Below are 20,681 nucleotides of genomic sequence, written 5' to 3'. Positions count from 1 at the left end.
CGATCGAACGTCTAGGCGCTATGCGCGTCACAGAGACCCAGACATCCTGACAGAGAGAGATCCAGACAGAGAGATTTTCAGCTTCATTATTACTAAAAAAGCTTGCTTATTTCTAGTCCTAATAAAAATAAAACGCAAGAAAAAAAATGAATAAATAAAAATTAATTTGAATTTTGACATCTGGAATTCAAATTATGTTTTTCGCAATCACGAGTGTGTGTGTGTATGTAGGTGTGTGTGTTTGTGTCTGTGTGCAGGTATGAGTGTGTGTAGTGTTTATGAGTGTTTGTGGTAGGGGGGAATGTGTATGTGTGTGTAGGCATATGTGTTTGTGTCTGTGTGCAGACATGAGTGTGTGGGTAGTTGTGTGTATGTGTGTGTAGGTGTCTGTATGTATGCGTGTGTATGTGTATGTATGTGTGTGTATGTGTTTGTATGTATGTGTATGTGTTTGTATGTGTGTGTGTGTGTAGGTACGTGTATGTATGCGTGTAAGTGTAGGATATGAACGCAACCTGGAGACTGTTTTCGCTATAGGAGCAGCATCGTGAGGATCCGGTCGACGGTAATGCTGCAGAGGGTGGCGACGGCGCTGCGGAGGGAAAATAAAATGATAGCACATCAAAACAGTCAAATGAAAGCAATAAGCAATCGTGATTGCTCAAAAAAATCCATTTGGAATATTTCCCAGTTGTTAGTACGGATTTCAAAACCCGTTTCTTCAAATGTCTCAAAAGCTCATTTCTACAGATGTTGCGTTTTACCTTTCCACGGCAGTATACTAGGACGTACTAACCGGTTGTATTATTTCAAAAATTAGGTTAATCTGAACAGAATGCTCGGTAATATTTTTGAAGTTAGTTTCTTTTTACGTTCTTTGATTAAATGCGTCAGCAGCTATAAAAATCAGTGGTCATAGAAATACTGTACACACTGTTAAAACTGCAGGTTGCGTTTGGCACCTTTCAGGGGTGAAACGCTTGTTCACCAGCGACACCCGAAAGAGAGCCGAAATTGCACCTTTAGCAAGGGTGAAAAACTGGCTCCCTTCACCTAACGTGCACCGTAGGTGAAAGATGGTACCCTAGGTGAGAAAAATGACACCTTTATTGCTTCCTATAGAGATTCCCCCCCCCTCCTCGTGTTGTGTGAGTTTTTGAATACAATTGTGTTTTATTTATTTTGATTTATATATACGAAGGCATTTGATCACATTTCAACTTTCGAACATAGTTTAGAAGTGTTCATGACTTTAATTTGTCTGTTCGTGCACTAACTTTCTTGCATTTACACTTGGACTGCTCAGTAATTAATATGTTGTTGACAACTTTTACTGCATGATCCGTACTAAAAATGAACAGGGAAGGTATTTATCAATCATTTGCCGGAACAACCAGAAATATTAGGTAACATTAGATTAGAATCATGGGAAAGTAACAGCGTTTCATTAACGCTTAAAATTTTAACCGAGCGTAACATATCAATACTTATTATAAGATTCAATATTTGAGTATCCTTATGCGTACAAGATAAATACTCATTTAAAAGCCCTTCTTTCCAATGTCAAGTTTTCATAACTACATTCGCTTCATGCAATAATGCCTAAGAAAATGATACGTTAACCAAAACATGACGTGAAACTCATGAGTCACACTGAGTGAGAGAGATTTCTTTTTACGCGGTTTTTTTTCCCCTCCGCCTTTGCTGCTCTGTTCGTTTTTACTACGTAGTTATTTCATTGAGAAGAAATATACATTGGTATATAGGCTGCTCACGTCGCGTCGATGCATTTTTATTCCGGAATTAGCTATTCAATTATCAGCTGATTTAAAGTTTTTATTTTTAATGTTGTTGTTGTTCAAGATAGTACTGATAGATAGTTTTAGGTAACAGTTTTGCAGGCTATAAATAGCAAGATATTAAATATTTAATAAGGTAAACGGAACAATAAGCAGTTGTCAACATACTTTAAACACTTTAAATATGTTCGAAAGCTCTAAGAGCTACAATATGATCAAATGCCTTTACTTACGCGAGGTTTCGAAGATTAATCCACGAAATTTTCAGTTTTGTACTTCATTCGATGTGAAAGTAAATTTCGTTGCAACTTCCTTCGTTCGCCATTCAAACTGAAGTTGTCGTTGGAGTTGTTGTCAGGGCGCATGCGCAGCAAGTCGCTCTCTTATTGAATGGTCTTTTAGCACTTGAGTTAATGTTGTTCACCCACTAGGGAACCAAAAGCACCTTAACGACACTTCCTAGCCTCTGTTGCACCCTGAGTCACCGTTTTTTCACCCTAGGGTGAAATTCTTTACCCCTGTGGCACTTCTGGTTTTAACAGTGCAGTAAAACCCCTCTAAACGGCCACCCCTCAAGTGCAGACACCCCTCTTATGCGGACATTTTTTAATTCCCCGATTTCAATGCAAATAACATTATTAAACCCCTGTCCTGCGGACACCCCTCTATAGAAGACAAAAAAATTTGTCCCGTTAGTGTGCGCATTAGAGGGGTTTTACTGTACTATAATGTACAGAAAATCAACACTGTTACTTTCCTATGGAAGAGATGTACTACATGCCGCTCTGTAAAGGCATGTTACTAAAACAGGCATTTTTTCTTTCCTTCAGAAATTTTACAGCTCCTCACTTACATATTTGAAAATACAGTGCAAGAGGACTGTTAGTAAAGTATCTTAGAACAAAAAAACAAAGTGTCACACTTGGAGCGCTGGAAACCTTATCACCCTCAAAGTAGACCATTTGAGACTTCTCACACTTCTCCTATCGGTGCTACCAAGTTGGAAGCATTCGGAAAAGGCTTGTTTCGGAATGGCTGTTATTGCAGTCATAATATCCCATCTTGTCTGAAATCGCGTTCTTTTCAACAGCCTCTTGGGGTGGGAATTCCTATTCCTATTCAGAGTCACAACTGACTACAACTGTATTTATGTCGAGGACTGCATACTAAGTGCCTTGCCTCCATTATTTTATGCACCGATAGATGGCAGCACCATCACCGGATCAAACAGTTAATGAGAATTTAGAACTAGTCCAGGAGCTAATAGCTACCTGGTACTAGCACCCCCAGAGGTATCGTTTCACTTGGAGGACATTGAGACCACGAGCATATTTAACGTAGCCCAGTCCCCTTTAATGACGACGTTGGGTCTTCGATCATCGAGGTTCGAACCCAGGACCCTCCGGCCCCGAATCCGATACTCTACCGATCGGGCTACCACGACCCTCTTGGGTTGGGAAACAGCCCGAAGTTTCAGAATAAGAAGCTGGTCGAAGCACAGGACTATGGTTTTTGGCCAAGAAAGCTTGAACTAATGCGATAAACGATGCCCTTAGCATCTCTACCGAAAGCCGTCTGCGTCTTCTGAATGGTTTCCACTAAGCTAGTTTCCAGTTTCTGGCGAAACTCGATGCTATAGCGTGTTGCTTACATCGTTTTGTCGTTTTCCTTGCCGTAAATAAAACCGATGAGAGCACTACGGTATGTGTGTTTATGTGTGTGTGGGGGTGTATGTGTGTTTGTGTGTAGGGGGTATGTGTATGTGTGTGTAGGCATGTGTGTTTATGTCTGTGTGCAGGCATGAGTGTGTGTAGGTGTGTGTGTATGTGTAGGTGTCTGTATGTATCTGTGTGTATGTGTTTGTGTATGTGTGTGTAGGCGTATGTATGTGTGTGTGTGTGTACGTGTGTGCGTGTGTAGATGTATGCGTGTAAGTGTAGGATATTGACGCAACCTGGAGATGGTTTTCGCTAGAGGAGCAGCATCGTGAGGCGGCCAGTCGACGGTGATGCTGCAGAGGGTGCTGGCGGGAAAATAAAATCAGCGTAACGCCAAAAACAGTCAAATGAGGACAATAAGCAATCGTGATTGCTCAAAAAAACGAAAGAACTAGTCATCAAACTTTAAAATACATAAACATTCCTCAAATTTTGCAAGCTTGTGTAGTGTAATCTTTGAATACTCTTTTGAAATGTTAATACAATAGTTATTATTTTTGTTTTGTGAAAGTCACAGAATAGGCTTTCGCTTATCCGTTGGTCCAGCTATCGGTTCCGGTGCGGAGAAGTAATTCAGTGGTGCTTAGCGATTTTTGCCTGTACATGTAAGAAAGGTTTCCTTATTTCAAAAGAAAACGAGCTGATGTGTGCATCACATGACTTCCTTTTACTCCAATTTAATGTCATTTCCCCGTTACTGGCAATTTTAATGTGATTCAATAGTTTACTCTCTAAATATCACCAACAGTGGCCAAAGTGAAATCAAATTTAAAAATAAAAAAAAAATCGCCAAATTTGTCGCCAAGTTGGTGACAAAACTTGGCGACCAAAAGACTGGCGATATATCGCCAAGTGTCCGACGAGTTATATCACCACTTGAGTTTACATCGAAATTAACAGCGATTTTCCCCCGAAAAGAGGCAAAAGACTCCCTTAGGAACATCCGAATGCAACCAAAAGACAAGGTGCACAACTAGACCGCACTAGGAGTCTACGTACCAAATTTCAGCTTTCTAGAACATGCCGTTTTTGAGTTATGCGAGATACATACACACATACACACATACGCACATACATACAGACGTCACGAGAAAATTCGCTGTAATTAACTCGAGAATCATCATTATGGATATTTCGCGTGTCTATACGTTCTTAGGCACTTATCCACGTGTGATCGAGTCGAAAAAAAACTCAATATTCATTCGAGGGTGAGTAAAATGGAAATTAAGGTCGATTTTTGGGTGAAATTTTTTTCGCGAATACAATACTTCCTTTTTTGTAAAAGGAAGTAAAAAGGATTAAAAAAAATAGATTCCTAATATTAATTGTAATAATATCTTTTTATACGCTGAGCTTTGTATTAGGTTTATAATTATTTTTCATAATTTCGTTTTTTCTAAAGTTTTATTTACTTTTCTATAATTCTCATATATATATATAATAGCCAAATCACTGATTGAGTAACGCTGACGTCACCAACAATGAAACTTGCGCCACAACATTATAATCTGATAATATTTTCTATCTATGTTCGACGTGTAAGGAAATGTTTCACTTTGACAAGGTTAAGTTGGATCCGGTAATTTAACAGTTTTACTGGTAAGACTGTAATTTAAAGAGGATGTTGAAAGGAAAAAGCGGTTAACATTTTGGCTATCTACTGGAGTTTAGGGTAATTCACTGCAGTTAGGGTTGAAATTTCAGTCATCGCAATTGCTTTGTTAAAACGTAAAAGAAATTTTCACCCGCCATACCTTGACGGGCAATTTTCTAGTAATTACGATAATTAATTGTCTTAAAAATTATTGAATTTAAGTCATAGTAGATCCTTACAATTGCCGTATATAGTAACTTCTTTAATACTTAATAGTTTGCGTAGCAAAAAACAGGTTGTGCCGTAAGGTCACACAACAGACATGAAAGTTTTCTATCACAGGAAAACATTTTAATTATTCATCAATGACTTTTGAATAGTATAGATCCTATTTATCATTCATTTATGTACATAACATTATATGCATATCTGTCCCTGTGAAACATTCCCTTTTTTAACCGACTTCAAAAAGGAGGCGGTTATCAATTCATACCGTATGTATGTTTTTTTTTTTTTTGTTTGTCCACTCATAGCGTCTCACCTAGTGAACCGATTTTGATGATTCTTTTTTTAATGGATAGGGGATGGCTCAACTTAGGTCCCATTACTTTGTTTGACCATATTTGTTCTTTAGAAAAAAAGTTACGGACAAAAAACAGTAAATTTTATGCAATTTCCCTATTAAATGATTAAAATGATATTGTAGCGAAGTTCGCACTTTTCATCCGTGGATAACGGTGCTCAGTGGTAGAATTCTCGCCTCCCACACGAGCGACCCGGGTTCAAATCCCGACTAGGACAAAGTGAATTTTACTAAAATTTCGTTTCTACTGTTTCCCGTATTTTCTCGAATCTTCTATTAATTTCTGTATCTTTCCAAGTCTGGAAAGTTCCAGCACTTTCTCAAGTTGTATATAAGGAGATGTAACCTTCATTCGTGGTTCTGAATCAAGATCTCGAGTTGAGACTAACGAGTATTCGCTTCATTTGGCTTTCACATTGTTTTCGCTACCTTCATCTACGCGACAATATGAAACTCATTGTTATAAAAGTTTGGTGCCATGTAACAGTAACATTAATAGTAATTGTAATGATAATCTTTACTAATAATAAAGTAGAAAGTCTCTCTGTCCGGAGGATGTCTGGATGTCTGTAGGATGTCTGTGACGCGCATAGCGCCTAAACCGTTCGGCCGATTTTCATGAAATTTGGCACAAAGTTAGTATGTAGCATGGGGGTGTGCACCTCGAAGCGATTTTTCGAAAATTCGATGTGGTTCTTTTTTTATTCCAATTTTAAGAAAAAAACTATCATAAATTACGAAATTATCATAACGTGGAACCGTAACATGGGCACAAGCCAATTGGCGAGATACGAAATTATCATAACGTGGAACCGTAACATGGGTACAAGCCAATTGGCGAGAAATTTCACCATACATTATTTGTAAATATACAGGCGAACCAAAAAACCTTTAATTTTTCTATTACGGGCAAAGCCGTGCGGGTGCCACTAGTTACTAATAATAAAGCTCAAAGTCTCTCTGTCTGGATGTCTGTAGGATGTCTGTGACGGGCATAGCGCTTAGACCGTTCAGCCGATTTTCAAGAATTTTGGAACAAAGTTAGTTTATAGCATGGGGGTGTGCACCTCGAAGCGATTTTTCGAAAATTCGATTTTGTTCTTTTTCTATTTCAATTTTAAGAACACTTTCCGGAGCAAAATTATTAGAAGATGGACGAGTAAATCAGGAAATTATCATGACGTGGAATGGGAGAGCGAATGAACATAACCAATTGGCGAGAAATTCGTCATCCATTATTTGTAAATATACAGGCGAACCAAAAGACCTCTTAATTTTCCTATTACGGGCAAAGCCGTGCGGGTACCACTAGTTTTGAATAAAGGCTTCTCTGAAGCAAGCATCAAATTTATTCAAGGGATATTTCCATAATGGGGAATCTGGCGCTGTCGGCTCATTTTTGGCGTAAATAATTTTATTTTAGTAACCCTGCTGATTTATAGTAACCCTATGTGAATTATCAAAATCTTCCTTTCTCCAGTGCTATTGCTCCATAGTAGGGGTAAACCTAACCTGGAAGCGAGGTGATGCAGTGATTAGGATCTGCTTAGCCTTCACAATGCTATCATTAGGTTTGACTCAACTACTCTGTAGTATTTTTATCGATATCATCTATGCCGATAACAGATGATCGGGGCTAAGTAAGAAAATACAGGATTGCATCATGAGCAACTTAGATGCTGTGGAATATAAATTAGTTAGGAAAAACGTAATACTTAAATGGTTATAATTAAATTAACTACGCATGATTTCCAGAGAGGAACAAAGATAAGTTTTTAGTGCCAATCGCTTAAATTTTAACGCGTGTCAATAGTTTTTTTTTTTTAGTATGGAATATTTTTAAGAAAAAAATGTGAAGTTTCGTGATGGTAACTTCCTATTATTTCTGATATACTTACATTTACACTAAAAAGAATGAAATAACAAAATTTTGAGAAAAAAATAGAACCAACTTCAAAATTGCTCTAAAAAGTGAAAAATAATTTTATTCTTTAAACACCATCGATAATGCTTTTAAACATAATTTTTGAAGTTGGCGCAAAAACGAGAGATAAAATCATTTACAGCCATAACTCAAATACAACTATAAATTTAACCAGGACCAGTTTCTTCACTATCACATACATTATGCATTGATGACAGCATATTTGAATAGCGGTATAAATGTTTCGTTCGTAACTTTGGATACTTTTCTAAAAAAAAAAAAAAAAAATGAACGAAGCATGGTTACACTGGATTTTACGTTTTGTTTTTGCGCCAACTTCAAAAATTATGTTTAAAAGCATTATCGATGGTGTTTAAAGAATAAAATTATTTTTCACTTTTTAGAGCAATTTTGAAGTTGGTTCTATTTTTTTTTTCAAATTTTTTTTATTCTTAAGAATAAACATTATCTTTTTGTAGACATACAAATATTGCCGCACAACGTAATCTGACTGACAATGACAGTAGTCCAGTTGGCAGTGCGTCAATCTTCGGACCCACCGGACCCCGGGTCAATCACAACAAAACTACATTTCAATAAACAAAATATATTATAAACAGTGAGAACACTAAACAGTACTCGAATGCGATGATGCTCTTTTGATAACCAACAGCTGTCTCGACGTAGTATACACAACCACGAACAACGAGAAAGAAAGAAAGCAAGAAGAGTGCATACATACGACTTTGCGTCAGACAAAATTTTGGCGCTCAGCATTTCATAGCCCTTGCATAAAAGTTTCACTTAAAAAAAATAATAATAATAATTAGAATTTTGACATCTTGAATTCAAATTATGTTTTTCGCAATCTCGAGTATGTGTGTGTGTGTGTGCATATGTGTGTAGGCGTGTGTGTTTGTGTCTGTGTGCAGGCATAAGTGTGTTGGTATGTGTGTGTGTGTTGGTTTGCATATGTGCGTGTAGGCGTGTGTGTATGTATGTGTAGGGGTGTGTGTATGTATGTGTGCAGGCATAAGTGTGTTGGTATGTGTGTGTGTTTGGGTGGGTTTGCATGTGTGCATATGTGCGTGTAGGTTTGTGTGTATGTATGTGTAGGCGTGTGTGTATGTATGTGTGTAGGCGTGTGTGTATGTATGTGTGTAGGCGTGTGTGTATGTAAGTGTGTATGCGTGTGTTTGTATGTGTGTGTACATATGAGTGTGTATGTATGTGTGTGTGTATTTATATGTGTGTAGGCGTGTGTGTTTGTGTCTGTGTGCAGGCATGAGTGTGTTGGTATGTGTGTGTATGAAAGTGTATGTGTATATACGTGTGTTTGTGTAGGTGTGTTTGTACGCTTGTGCATTCAGGATATGCAAGCAACCTGGAGACGGGTTTCGCTAGAGCAGCAGCATCGGGAGGTGCCGGTCGACAGTGGTGCTGCACAGGGAAGCGGGGGGAAAATAAAATCATAGGAACGCCAAAAACAGTCAAGTAAGAACAATAAGCAATGTGATTGCTCAAAAAAAAAAAAAAAAAAAAAAACTGTTCAAATTTTCTTTTTTGAAAGTTACACATTCTCAACGGGTCAAATCTGGTTGAGAAACGCTGATTGAAAATACTTGTTTTTCACAGAAAGTCCGTGCTTAAAATGTTTACACAAAAGCTGAAACCAAATTTGCTTCTATTAAAAATCATAATTTTCATTGTTGTGTAAAGATTTCAACGAAAATTAATCGTTTTGAAAATGTACCACGTATTCTACAAACACAATAACCTCACCTTCTATGACGTGCACAACAAGGTCTGATCTATCGAAGTCGTATTTAAGGCGAAAATGTAGGCGGCCGTACTTGGAACCATCTTGACTTTCCGTCGATTGATGAAAGAAAACCATATCTTTCTTTTTATACAAATCGGGCTGAATGGAACCTGGAAGAAAAAAAAAATCCTTTATCAGTATTTTTGTAAAGAAGCTTTTCAAGCTTCGCTATTGCTAATACTCAAACTATGCAAAAATTAGTATCTTGTACAATGTACATTGATGCGTCGTATGATCCAGCCAAAGTGCTAAATTATTTTTTAGCTACGATGAAAAAACATCTGCGTCTGGCTTAGTTATGACAATTCCAGACTGATGAACCATCAGTCCATATTCAGTAAGTTACCGCCCTAAAGCCCTTGCCTGCAATATTCGAGTTGAACCGAACCATTGTTCCGATCACTCGTCCGGTCAGTGCTAATTTTATCTTAGCTACCAGTTCACTCTTGGCTTCCTTAAGAGGTTTTCCATCTCCAGCTCAGTTAGCCCTATGCCGGGCTGATGATTGCTAATAAGCACGAAACTGCAGTCCTCGGCTGGAATTGACTGAGCAGGCGGTGTATTTCATCAGTCCATGTCACTTTGTCCATAACAAAACTGCAGTCTTGGATATCATAAACAGGCTGCCTGTATATTACATGCAGTAATTTATTGTTGAACAGGATAATAGTTCAATTATTTTACGCACACAGCTGAAATAATGTAACATGTCAATTAAGTTATTCCATTGATTAACGTGAAGTATCAAGCAATCGGCATTTCCTTCTAATTGACGTAACGTATAATTTGATATTTAGACATACTCTTTTAAAGTGATGTATCACATATTTCATAACATGCATCAAGATATACATTCCGTTTACGAAATACATTGTGATCCAATTCATTTACTTTATGCAAGAAATAGTTATTAAAAATTTTCAGGAGAGATGGGACCCAAGCAGCCAGCCCATAACTAGTCATAACTTGTTAAGTCAGGAGCCCAGTAGCAGAATTTTTTTCAGCAATCTGCGAAGCAGAGTAAAAATTAGAAAATAGTCTGCAAGATAAATCGGCTTTGTATTAATACAAAAAATGATATCGGCACCGAAAATAAGATGCTAATGAAAGTAACTCGCTATCTACGGATTAAATCCTGAAAATTCAAGGAAAATCTTAATAAGTTAATATTTAAGATTTTTTCTTAAAAAGTTTTGGGTTTTTTTCCTCCCTCAACTAAGGAATAGCCTGCAAACTTTCTCAATCTGCGATATAACATCTGCGAATAAAATTGATGCAACAGCATTGTAAATATGAATTATATTTTAAAATCCGCAACATAACTAGCATTTAAATTTTTAAATTTTATTTAAAATAATTACGAATTTGTAATGCCTTTTAAAGTCAAAAATTGGTCCATTTATGTAATATCTAACTACCCTATTTCATCAAGGAAGGTGTGATAATTTCCAATTTTTTTTTTAAAAATCTAATGCTAGTAAATCTATTATTGCTAGTAAATCCATCTGATCAAAAATTTTCAAAATAAATTCTTTGATCTATTTTTTTCCTTCGTATTTCACCGAGACACATTAATGCACAGCAACACTGAATGGTAATTGATAATCTTGATTACTTGCATTTGTAGATTCAGTTAATTGAAGTGAAGACAGTTTCAGTTTCTTTTTTTTTATTATGAAAAATAAAATTATTGTTAGTTGTATTAGTAGTTTTTTCAAACGAAACCTCAATACTTTTACTTGTTCTTGCTTTTCTATCTTGTCTTAAATTCTTCACTACTAGACTATGTGTGCAGCTGAAACAGGTGGCAGAAAAAGGTATCAGAGTACCTCGCTTTATATCCTTTTTTAACCGACTTCAAAAAGGAGGCGGTTATCAGTTCATACCGTATGTATGTGTTTTTTTTTTTTTTTTTTTTGTCCACTCACAGCGTTTTACCTAGTGAACCGATTTTGATGATTCTTTTTTTAATGGATAGGAGATGGCGCAACTTAGGTCCCATTACTTTGTTTGACCATATTTGTTCTATAGAAAAAAGTTATGGGCAAAAAACAGTAAATTTTAAGCAATTTCCCTATTAAATGATTAAAATATGAAACCCATTGTTTTAAAAAATTGGTGCCAAATAACAGTAACATTAATAGTAATTGTAATGATAATTTTGAATAAAGGCTTCGCTGAAGCAATGCATTGATATAGAGCAGAACTTCTTACTAGGTAACTTCTTACTTTTACTGAAATATCTACATTTACACTAAAAAGAACGAAATAAAAAAATTTTGAAAAAAAAATAGAACCAACTTCAAAATTGCTCTAAAATGTGAAAAATAATTTTATTCTTTAAACACCATCGATAATACTTTTAAACATAATTTTTGAAGTTGGCGCAAAAACGATAGATAAGATCATTCACAGCCATAACTCAACTACAACTATGAATTTAACCAGGCCTAATTTCTTCACTACCACATACATTATGCATTGATAACAGCATATGTGAGTAACGATATAAATGTTTCGTTCCTACCTTTGGATGATTTTCTGAAAAAAAATATGAACGAAGCATCGTTACCCTGGATTTTACTTTCTGTTTTTGCGCCAACTTCAAAAATTATGTTTAAAAGTATTATCGATGGTGTTTAAAGAATAAAATTATTTTTCACTTTTTAGAGCAATTTTGACGTTGGTTGTATTTTTTTTTCAAAACTTTATTTCATTTAAAATTTGCATCGGAGTGTTTTAATGAGATTGGGCGGAGGGAGGGGATGTTCATAATCTTACATTGATCCAGCTTAATTTTTGCATAGATCATTCCTCAGACCACTAACTTTTTTTTACCACCAGTTTCACGGACATTTAAAATTTCTCCCCTTCTTACACGTATCAAAAGGTAAGATTTTAACTGAAAAACGGGGGGTATGGTAGAACTTTCGTGTCAGCGAAACTGTTGGGACATTCTTTTATGCTTACGTATGATTTAATAATCTGCTTAATTTTCAAGAAAATTCAATCAGCTAATAAAAAATTAGGAGAATGGATATCTCAGCAATAAAGCGAACCCCTTTTAGGGGAGGCATGAGTGAGTAAGTTGATAGTGTCACTACGATCTAGCTTAGTGTACACCGCCTTAAATTCTTCTACTTTTACATCTGTACTAGTGGTACCCGTACGGCTTTGCCCGTGATAGAAAAAATTAAAAGATCTTTTGGTTCGCCTGTATATTTACAAATAATGTATGCTGATTTTTCTCGCGCCATTGGCTTGTACCCATGTTACGGTTCCACGTTATGATAATTTCGTATCTCGCCAATTGGCTTGTGCCCTTGTTACGGTTCCACGTTACGATAATTTCGCAATTTACTCGTCAATCTTATGATAATTTTGTTCTTAAAATTGGAATAGAAAAAGAAACACATCGAATTTTCGAAAAATCGCTTCTAGGTGCACACCCCCATGCTACAAACTAACTTTGTGCCAAATTTCATGAAAATCGGCCGACCGGTCTAGGCGCTATGCGCGTCACAGAGATCCTGACAGACAGAGAGACTTTCAGCTTTATTATTAGTAAAGATATCGTTTAAGAATCTGTGAGACTAAAAAACTCAATTTTTCTAAACATTTAAAGGTTTTTAATCTTTTGAAGCTTTTTTTGTGACATATGTATTTGTGATGATTAAAACAGGAAAAATTGTTTTCGACTCCATAGAATATTTCTCATTCAAATTTCAATTGTTTTCTATAAAGCTTATGCTTTTTAATTTCTTTAACTCCTTCAGACCTGGTGTCCTGTATACAGGACGTACACTTTAAACAGCTGCTAATCATCTAATAATTGATTTAATTAGTTGATTTTTTTGTAGTTGACTCTTTACATTCTACTTATCATAATCTGTAAAATAATTTTACGTTTTGGGATTGACAACACTGACATATAAGGATTGAGAGATAGAGAGTGGCTCATTTTTCCAACCATGGATTTTCATCTGAAAAGCGAGGTTTTTTTCCTGATTTTTTTAAAAATGCATAATTTTTAATTAATCGTTTCAAACGCTTATATTATGTTTTATAACTGTTTGTAGAACATTTTATAATGAAGTTTGTTCGGTATTTTATCGTTTTTGTATATGAAATATTGATTTCAAAATTATAAGTCCGGAATATTGCACGTGCCATAACTCTTTTAATTTTTCTCCTAGAAACTCAAAATTTTGTCTATAAGATACCCTTTACCATAGTACACTGTGTAACAATTATCAACATTTTGGTCCAATATTTCATAATTCCGACTGAAGGGATTAAAAACTAAATTGTCAGCTTCTTTCCTCCAATAGCTTTCATAAAACGGCCTGATTACCAAAATTAGAGTGATATATGAGACAGTGAGAAGCAAAGGGATGCAAGTGGATATTTTCAAGTTTTGAGTAAAAGGCGTTTAAAGATTACGTCCTAGGAAGGCTTTCATTGAAGTTTTTTCCTAAATCAGCTGTACAGCAGCACCTACCAAGGCTACTAGTACAATCTCCTGCCACAAGACAGAGAAGGGTTCACCTACCATTTTTACTGGTTATTTCCAAATTTTTTATTTTGCCACTTGCATCCCTTTGCTTCTCACTACGTCATATCGGATAGGTCAAATGTGTGGAAGATGATTCTTCGGGGATTTACGCAACAAAATAACGTAATGCATAGGTAGACGCATGTAGGCTTTTCGTGTTTATTTATTGGAGCACAAGGTACTTAGTTACTGTACTGTAAACCATGACTTTCGCCAATCCGTCACAAGTGCTTTTCCCATATCACTCTATCCCGTCTAACCCGAATCCGTTCAAAATTACAAAGAAAATAATTTAAAAAAATAAAAATCATTGCATTTTATAAAAAGTAATTACTCATTCAATTTCTATGTCACATATTATCATGCGTCATGTTTCAAAATTTATCCTTTGTTTTCCGTAATTAGCAAACAAACACTAAATCCAATTGTTGACTGATTCAAGTTCAACAGAATGTTCGCCAACATGGATCAAGAGAGTCAATGGAATAATATTGTTACGTGATCCGTTGCGACTTCCAACTTTCTTGAAAGGACGACACAGTTCTTGAGGGAAATACTGGAAATTTATTTACACTATGTACAGGAAAGATCGGTAACAAGTGCTAAATTAATCATCAGCAATTAAGCAAATATCAATCAACACCGTAAACTCAACGGTTACACACGTATTTACTTCCAAATACGAGAAACAACACAGCGAAATGCCTCGCAATAAACAAAGCTAATACACTCTCAGTTCGAATTCTCAATGGAAACTAACTTTTATCATGCGGGACACTTTTCATTAACACCGAAAAGAGAGCTCTCAAATATTCCACAAGATTCCAAATGCTTCTCGAAAATCGTTGACCGTTATCTTATTTCATTCACAAATTTTATCAATGAAAAAAAAAAATAGAGGGTCGTATACTTCAGCCGACTGTATAGGGGCTGTATATTCATTACGGGAAACTATTTACAGGTTACGTTTCTACAATAATTACTATTTACAGAACTTGTAACAATATGTAAGGGTTCATTATCAAACGGTTTCTTACTAGACTACAAATACTATAAAATGTACAAATGTACTAGACAAAGAATAAGTATCACTCACCTAGGGGGCTCGCTGATCCTGGACTGGGTCCGCAGTCCGAGTCTCGGGAGTCTCTGGAGCTCTGTGAGTTCTGCGAGTAAGCCGGGGAGAGGAGGGGGCTCAGCGACCGGGGCCTGATCCCCCCGGTGGGGCTGACGGGCCTCAGGATTGGGTCCCCGCCCTCGGGGGAAGGGGTTCTCAGGAACGACGGGGAAGCGGGGCCCCCGCCACTGTCGCAGCGCGTGCAGATCGAGAGACGGGGCACGGGGCTAGGCATGGCGCGGGCATCCATGGAACGGGCACGGTTTACTGGAGACCTGGGGGGAAAAGAAGTGGTTTTATTCACCTATAAGAATCACTTTGGGGCATATCAATCTAGGCAAATAACAATAATAGAAGTGAAAACGGCCTTGCTGAACTAAAAAAGTTTTAATTCAAGTTGTAGTTATCAGTGTTGCCAGATGGTCAAATCCAGATTTCCCCAATTCCCTTCCAACTTTTCCCCAAAAAGCGATGTTTTCTACCAAAATTCCCCAAATTCAAAAATTATTTTCTCACTAATATTTTCATAAAATGAGTCGACTTCCTCTGATATTTTTGTCTTTTGAAATTTTTTTTTTCCCCAAATAGCCAAATTTTCGTATAAAATTCCCCCAACTTTTTTTTCTTCCCATTTTCGCTTTTTTTTTGTCTTCTTTATGTTTATCTTTTTTTATTTTTACTAATAACAAAGCTGAAAGTCTCTCTGTCCGGATCTATCTCTCTCTCTGTCAGGGTCTCTGTGACGTGCATAGCACCTAGACCGTTCGACCGATTTTCATGAAATTTGGCAAAGAATTAGTTTGTAGCACGGGGGTGTGCACCTTTAAGCGATTTTTCGATTCCAATTTTACGAACATTTTCCCGAGCAAAATTTTCATAAGATGGACGACTAAATTACCAAGTTATCATAATGCGGAACCGTGACGTGGGAAAACCAATTGGCGAGAAATTCATCATGCATTATTTGTAAATATACAAGGGAACCAAAATACCTTTTAATTTTCTACTACGGGCAAAGCCGTGCGGGTGCCACTAGTCATAAATACAAGCGCCTGACCAAAAGATAAGAAATAACCAAATATTTTCTTTCTACTCGCATTTACTTACTCTGCTTCTGTATGTACATTTAAACTATGATTTTTGTATATATTTATCTAAGTACATTCTTCATCACACTCTTTTTTGCCTTTTTCACGTATTAACTAGTTACTTACGCAGAACTATTAATGAGAATTCCGCAGCATAATATTCCACATAATGCGAATTCCATAAAGTTAAGCAAAGCTAAACCAACGCTGTTTGATACAAACAATGTAACTACCAGATGTCAAAACACGAATTTAAATATGAAAAAAATATTTCTTCCCCAGGTTTTCCCCAAGGAAAAATTTTTTCCCCAAAGAATTCCCCTCAAAACCCATTTCCCCAAAATTTCCCCAGAGAGCACCAGATTTCCCTAAAATGGGGAAATTTCCCCCAATCTGGCAACACTGGTAGTTATACATTGCACGGGATGGTGGAAATGCCTTAAAGGAAGTTATTTTCTGCAATTAATAATAAATAACAAAAGGACGTCTAAATAAACTAATACAAATTACGATTTTTCAACATTCCTTTATATTTATGCCTATCAAGTGTAAAATAAATGATAATTCTTTATGGAAACAATGTTTATGTAATGCAAAAGGAGTGTATACGTTGTTCTCAAACAAAATTTGTTTGATGCCATATAGCAGTGTTTCTCAACCCTTTTTCACCAGCGGACCAACTGGTGTAAAAAACCCTGTCCAGCGAGGATTTTTTACCCGTCTGCGCGTGCGCAACGCAAAGGAGGGAAATGTGATTATGAGTCTATGTGATAGAGATAAGCCTTGAAACCAAGTAATAATCATCCTTTCCGCCTCCGAGGTAACAAAAATTTACATTTGACTTGTGGCAACAGCGTGAAAATAGAATAAGATTTTGTTTATTGAGACGAAGGTGATATGATAAGAATTCGGCAATTTTTTATTAGTAGAAGTTGAATAAGATAGATGTAAATACTGTAAATGGTCTAAAATAAATGTGTTTTTGAATTCAAGCTTTTTCTTTGAAGAACGCCATGAACTTTTGTATTACTGCGTAGACAATTTGGCTCACAAAGTTGAAAAATGTGTTACGAGACGGTAACACTATGTATGTATGTTCCTATGTGGCGTCGTAGAGGCTAAATACCTTGGCCAATTTTACTGATTCTTACGTCAATCGATTTGTCTTAACCATGGGAGTGTCACTAAACACATGAAAGTAACCGAAATTCACCATATCAACAACCAGGCGCCATATTGTCAGTTCAGGATTGTATCGCACGCTACCTACGTGCGACACTGCGTGCGACAAATGCAGGTAGCGTTTTCACTGTCTGAATTTTTTGTTTACTAAGTCTAATTCGATTTTCCTCCCTAACATGTTGCATTTTTTTTTTGTCGTTATTCAGGGGATTGAGTTTCGTGACGCGTATTTTCTTGACGGGCTTTTTTAGTTTTGATAGAAAGATTTCACTAACGACGTTTCCGAGCTCGCGTCATCATAAGTTATACAGACTGTTTATGTAGCTGTGATTGACTTAAGTTCGCGCATTTTTGCTGAAGGTGAAGTATATGTAGTTTTAAGCCGAATCGGGTCCCTAGAGGGACTAATAATCAGTAGTTTAGGCCACCGCTAGTCACTTAATATTCCTCACGATATAAACTCTCTCAATGAAATGACAAGATTGCGAAATTTACGGTCTTATAATCATATTAACTGAGTCAATGAAAATTAACTAAAAAGTGTGAAATAAAAAAAATAAATAAATAAAAGCAAAAAACTCGACAAGGGATCTTCGGCGGAAGGCTGCCCATTAGTGCCCTGTGACGTAAGCTCGAGACGTTTCAGAAGAGCGCACTTTTGCGCGTGGATTTTTAAAAATTCATTAAAAATCAATCAAGGTGTTTTAAAATTCGGCGATGGTGAATTTTTTAGTTTTGAGGGTCAATTAACAATATCCAACAGTCAAAATAGGAACATTTAATAGGTTGAAACTTTCCTATTGTTTTAGCATAAGAAAGGGATGCTGACTTGTAAACTGTAGTCAGTTTTCTTCTTGTCATCTTTCTACGGTAAAGTGCGTATTATAGGAAGCTCTACGGATCACCTAGTGGTTGACGAAAAAATTTTTAAATTTAGAGAAAGAGTTTTTTCTGAAATTTTGTTATTATTACTTGTAAAAATTTTTAAAGCACTTTACTGTCACGTCAAAAAGCTAAATTTCCAGTAAGAAATGTGTAAGAAAGTTTTCAGTAAGAAGCGGCGTGTGCAACGTATGTAGTTGTGTCCAAGCTAAAAAAATTTTTCTTTTATCAAAAGCTGTTTTTATAAAATAATCTAAATTTTGTGAATATTTCGCATTGAGCCCTATTTAGGATAAAAACTTGGCACTAAAACTCACATGAATTTTGGACTCAAAGACCTTAAGGGGTCTAAGGACCTTTAAACTTCAAAATTTTCGACTTTCTGGAAAAAAGATATGTTATGCATAATTTAATTCTGAACAATTTGATACCTTATTTATTATCATACTAAAAAAACTTTTTAAGTTGTCGAAAAAATGCTTAAACTTTGCGTATGATAATGAATAAGGTATCAAATTTTTCAGAATTAAATTATGCATAATATACATTTTTTTCACGAAAGTCAAAAATTTTAAAGGTTATAGGTCCTTAGACCCCGACCTTAAGTTAGTAAAAAAAAAAAAAAAAACCACACACACAGATCGGAAGCAATTAAATCGCTGTTCCTAGAGTCCTCATTCCTTTATATGTTGTCCCATTTTAAAAGTTTTTTGCAACATTTTTGAGGCACCTTGAAGATAGTTATACGGTAAAGGTCATGTACTATATCATCATGCAGATTGTAAAGCATAGAAATGGTGCCCAAAAACTAGTGATATCAAGAGTCGTTTTTCTTTTTGTAATCCCCAAAATCCATTACTCATTTTTGGGAATCCCTATAAGTCTATCTTCTGTTCATACACCAGGCGATACGTTACGTTTCTCCACCTCAGCTCACCCCACCTCTTAGCTTGCAGCCTTAGCTTGTACCACGTTGGGGCTCCGTTCAGAAAGTCCCGGTATGGCTGGATGGGGAGCCCGACAGTAGTCTCCAGACATTGCGCCGGGGAAGTTCCTGCACTGGGCGTCAGCCCAGTTTGTATTAAATGCGTGAACATGACACACTACGAAGTCTGATACGTACCATACTACAATCATGTGCTGTGGTTCTCTTAGGAGATAAGGTATTTTTCTCCGCATCACCCTACCTCTGAAAAGCGTAATTCAGGCATCGTCTGCACATCACGATCGACCACGTTAAGCGAACAGACGTACGTTTTCCGAAAAGGGAGAAGCATTTATATATTGCGAACGCGAGTAAAGCACATGTCAGTACTCTCACCCAATAATGAGAGCGCGCTGATCTCGTGGAGACCAATGAAATGCGATTCCTAACTATGCGGACGTCAGATATCTAGCTTCTCTTCACGTTAACAGGTCCCGTACAATACGGCTTGCTGTCATGGAAACGCCGATCTAAAACAGGTTTTAGGGAGAAAAAAAGCGTCGCTCACGTGCCGTACGGACGACGCGTGAGTATTGTTTTAGCCTTATACGCCTTAGGTTTTACCGTCCGGGGAGCAAGGCAGTAGATTAGGTACTTTTCTCCACATCACCCCACCTTTTAGCCGTGTGCCTTAGGTATAGGAGACAAGATACGGGACAATTGCTCACCTTTTCCGGACTGCGGGCAACGAGTAACTGGACTGCGAGGCCGATACTTTTTCGTCATCCACGTGCACGTCCGGCAGGGAGAGTCTCACGTACACATGGTCTTGGCAAGCGGACGAGTGGGTGACCGGACTGACCCCTCTCGCCGCCATCCCGGACGACTGTGTGGGGCACGAAGACGACAGGAAGGCCGGAGAAGGGTGCGTGCGCTGGGGCTGCTCTCGGAAGATGCTGAAGTTCTGCAGAGAAAACATAACTCGTGAGAATAAAGTTAGTCACAAGAAGTAACTGGTGCACTGTTTGGGAACAAACTTAGCCGCTCGAGGCAACCAAAACTCTGTTTGCGGTAGTAAGCATAGCCACAAAAAGTAACCGAAATATAGTTTGGGTGACTAAACTAAACCACAAACTCTGCTTCTGAGCATCAAGTTAACAATAGAAAGTAACCAAAATATTGGGCGAATAAACTTAGCCGTAAAATGTTAACAAAATATAGTTTACGGTTATAAACCTCTTGTGGTTATGTTTATTCCCCTTCACTTTTTAACCACAAACTGTGTTTATGAATACATAGAGTTAGCTACAAAAAGTAACTGGCAAGCAGGCCCGCGCCAAGCCTGATCGACGGCGTCTTTTGTGTGGCTTTATGTAGCGGTCTTCGGGGAAAATAATTAACACCTTGAGTGAGGTTTTGTAGACAAATATAGTGTGGAAAAAATAATACTTTAGACATTCAATTTGTTTAAAAAAACAATGCCAACATTTTG

At 36.9% G+C, this 20,681-nt stretch overlaps 1 protein-coding gene across 1 annotated transcript in view; it reads right to left on the bottom strand.

Moving 5' to 3' along the window:
- The window catches only part of LOC129230568 (synaptotagmin-6-like), a 145,707-nt gene that overhangs the window by 13,163 nt on the left and 111,863 nt on the right, over positions 1 to 20,681 (bottom strand). The window contains exons 2-4 of the mRNA XM_054864972.1: positions 19,918 to 20,180; positions 15,092 to 15,387; positions 9,401 to 9,550 (exon numbers count right to left, since the gene is read on the bottom strand). Of these exons, the coding sequence (XP_054720947.1) occupies positions 9,401 to 9,550; positions 15,092 to 15,387; positions 19,918 to 20,180 (709 nt within the window). The remainder of the gene's footprint in view (positions 1 to 9,400; positions 9,551 to 15,091; positions 15,388 to 19,917; positions 20,181 to 20,681) is intronic.

This window comes from Uloborus diversus, chromosome 9 (assembly GCF_026930045.1).
Source record: "Uloborus diversus isolate 005 chromosome 9, Udiv.v.3.1, whole genome shotgun sequence".
Lineage (NCBI taxonomy): Eukaryota > Metazoa > Arthropoda > Arachnida > Araneae > Uloboridae > Uloborus > Uloborus diversus.
Note: the sequence above shows the minus strand (reverse complement) of the source record. Positions and strands in the feature narration are given on the sequence as shown.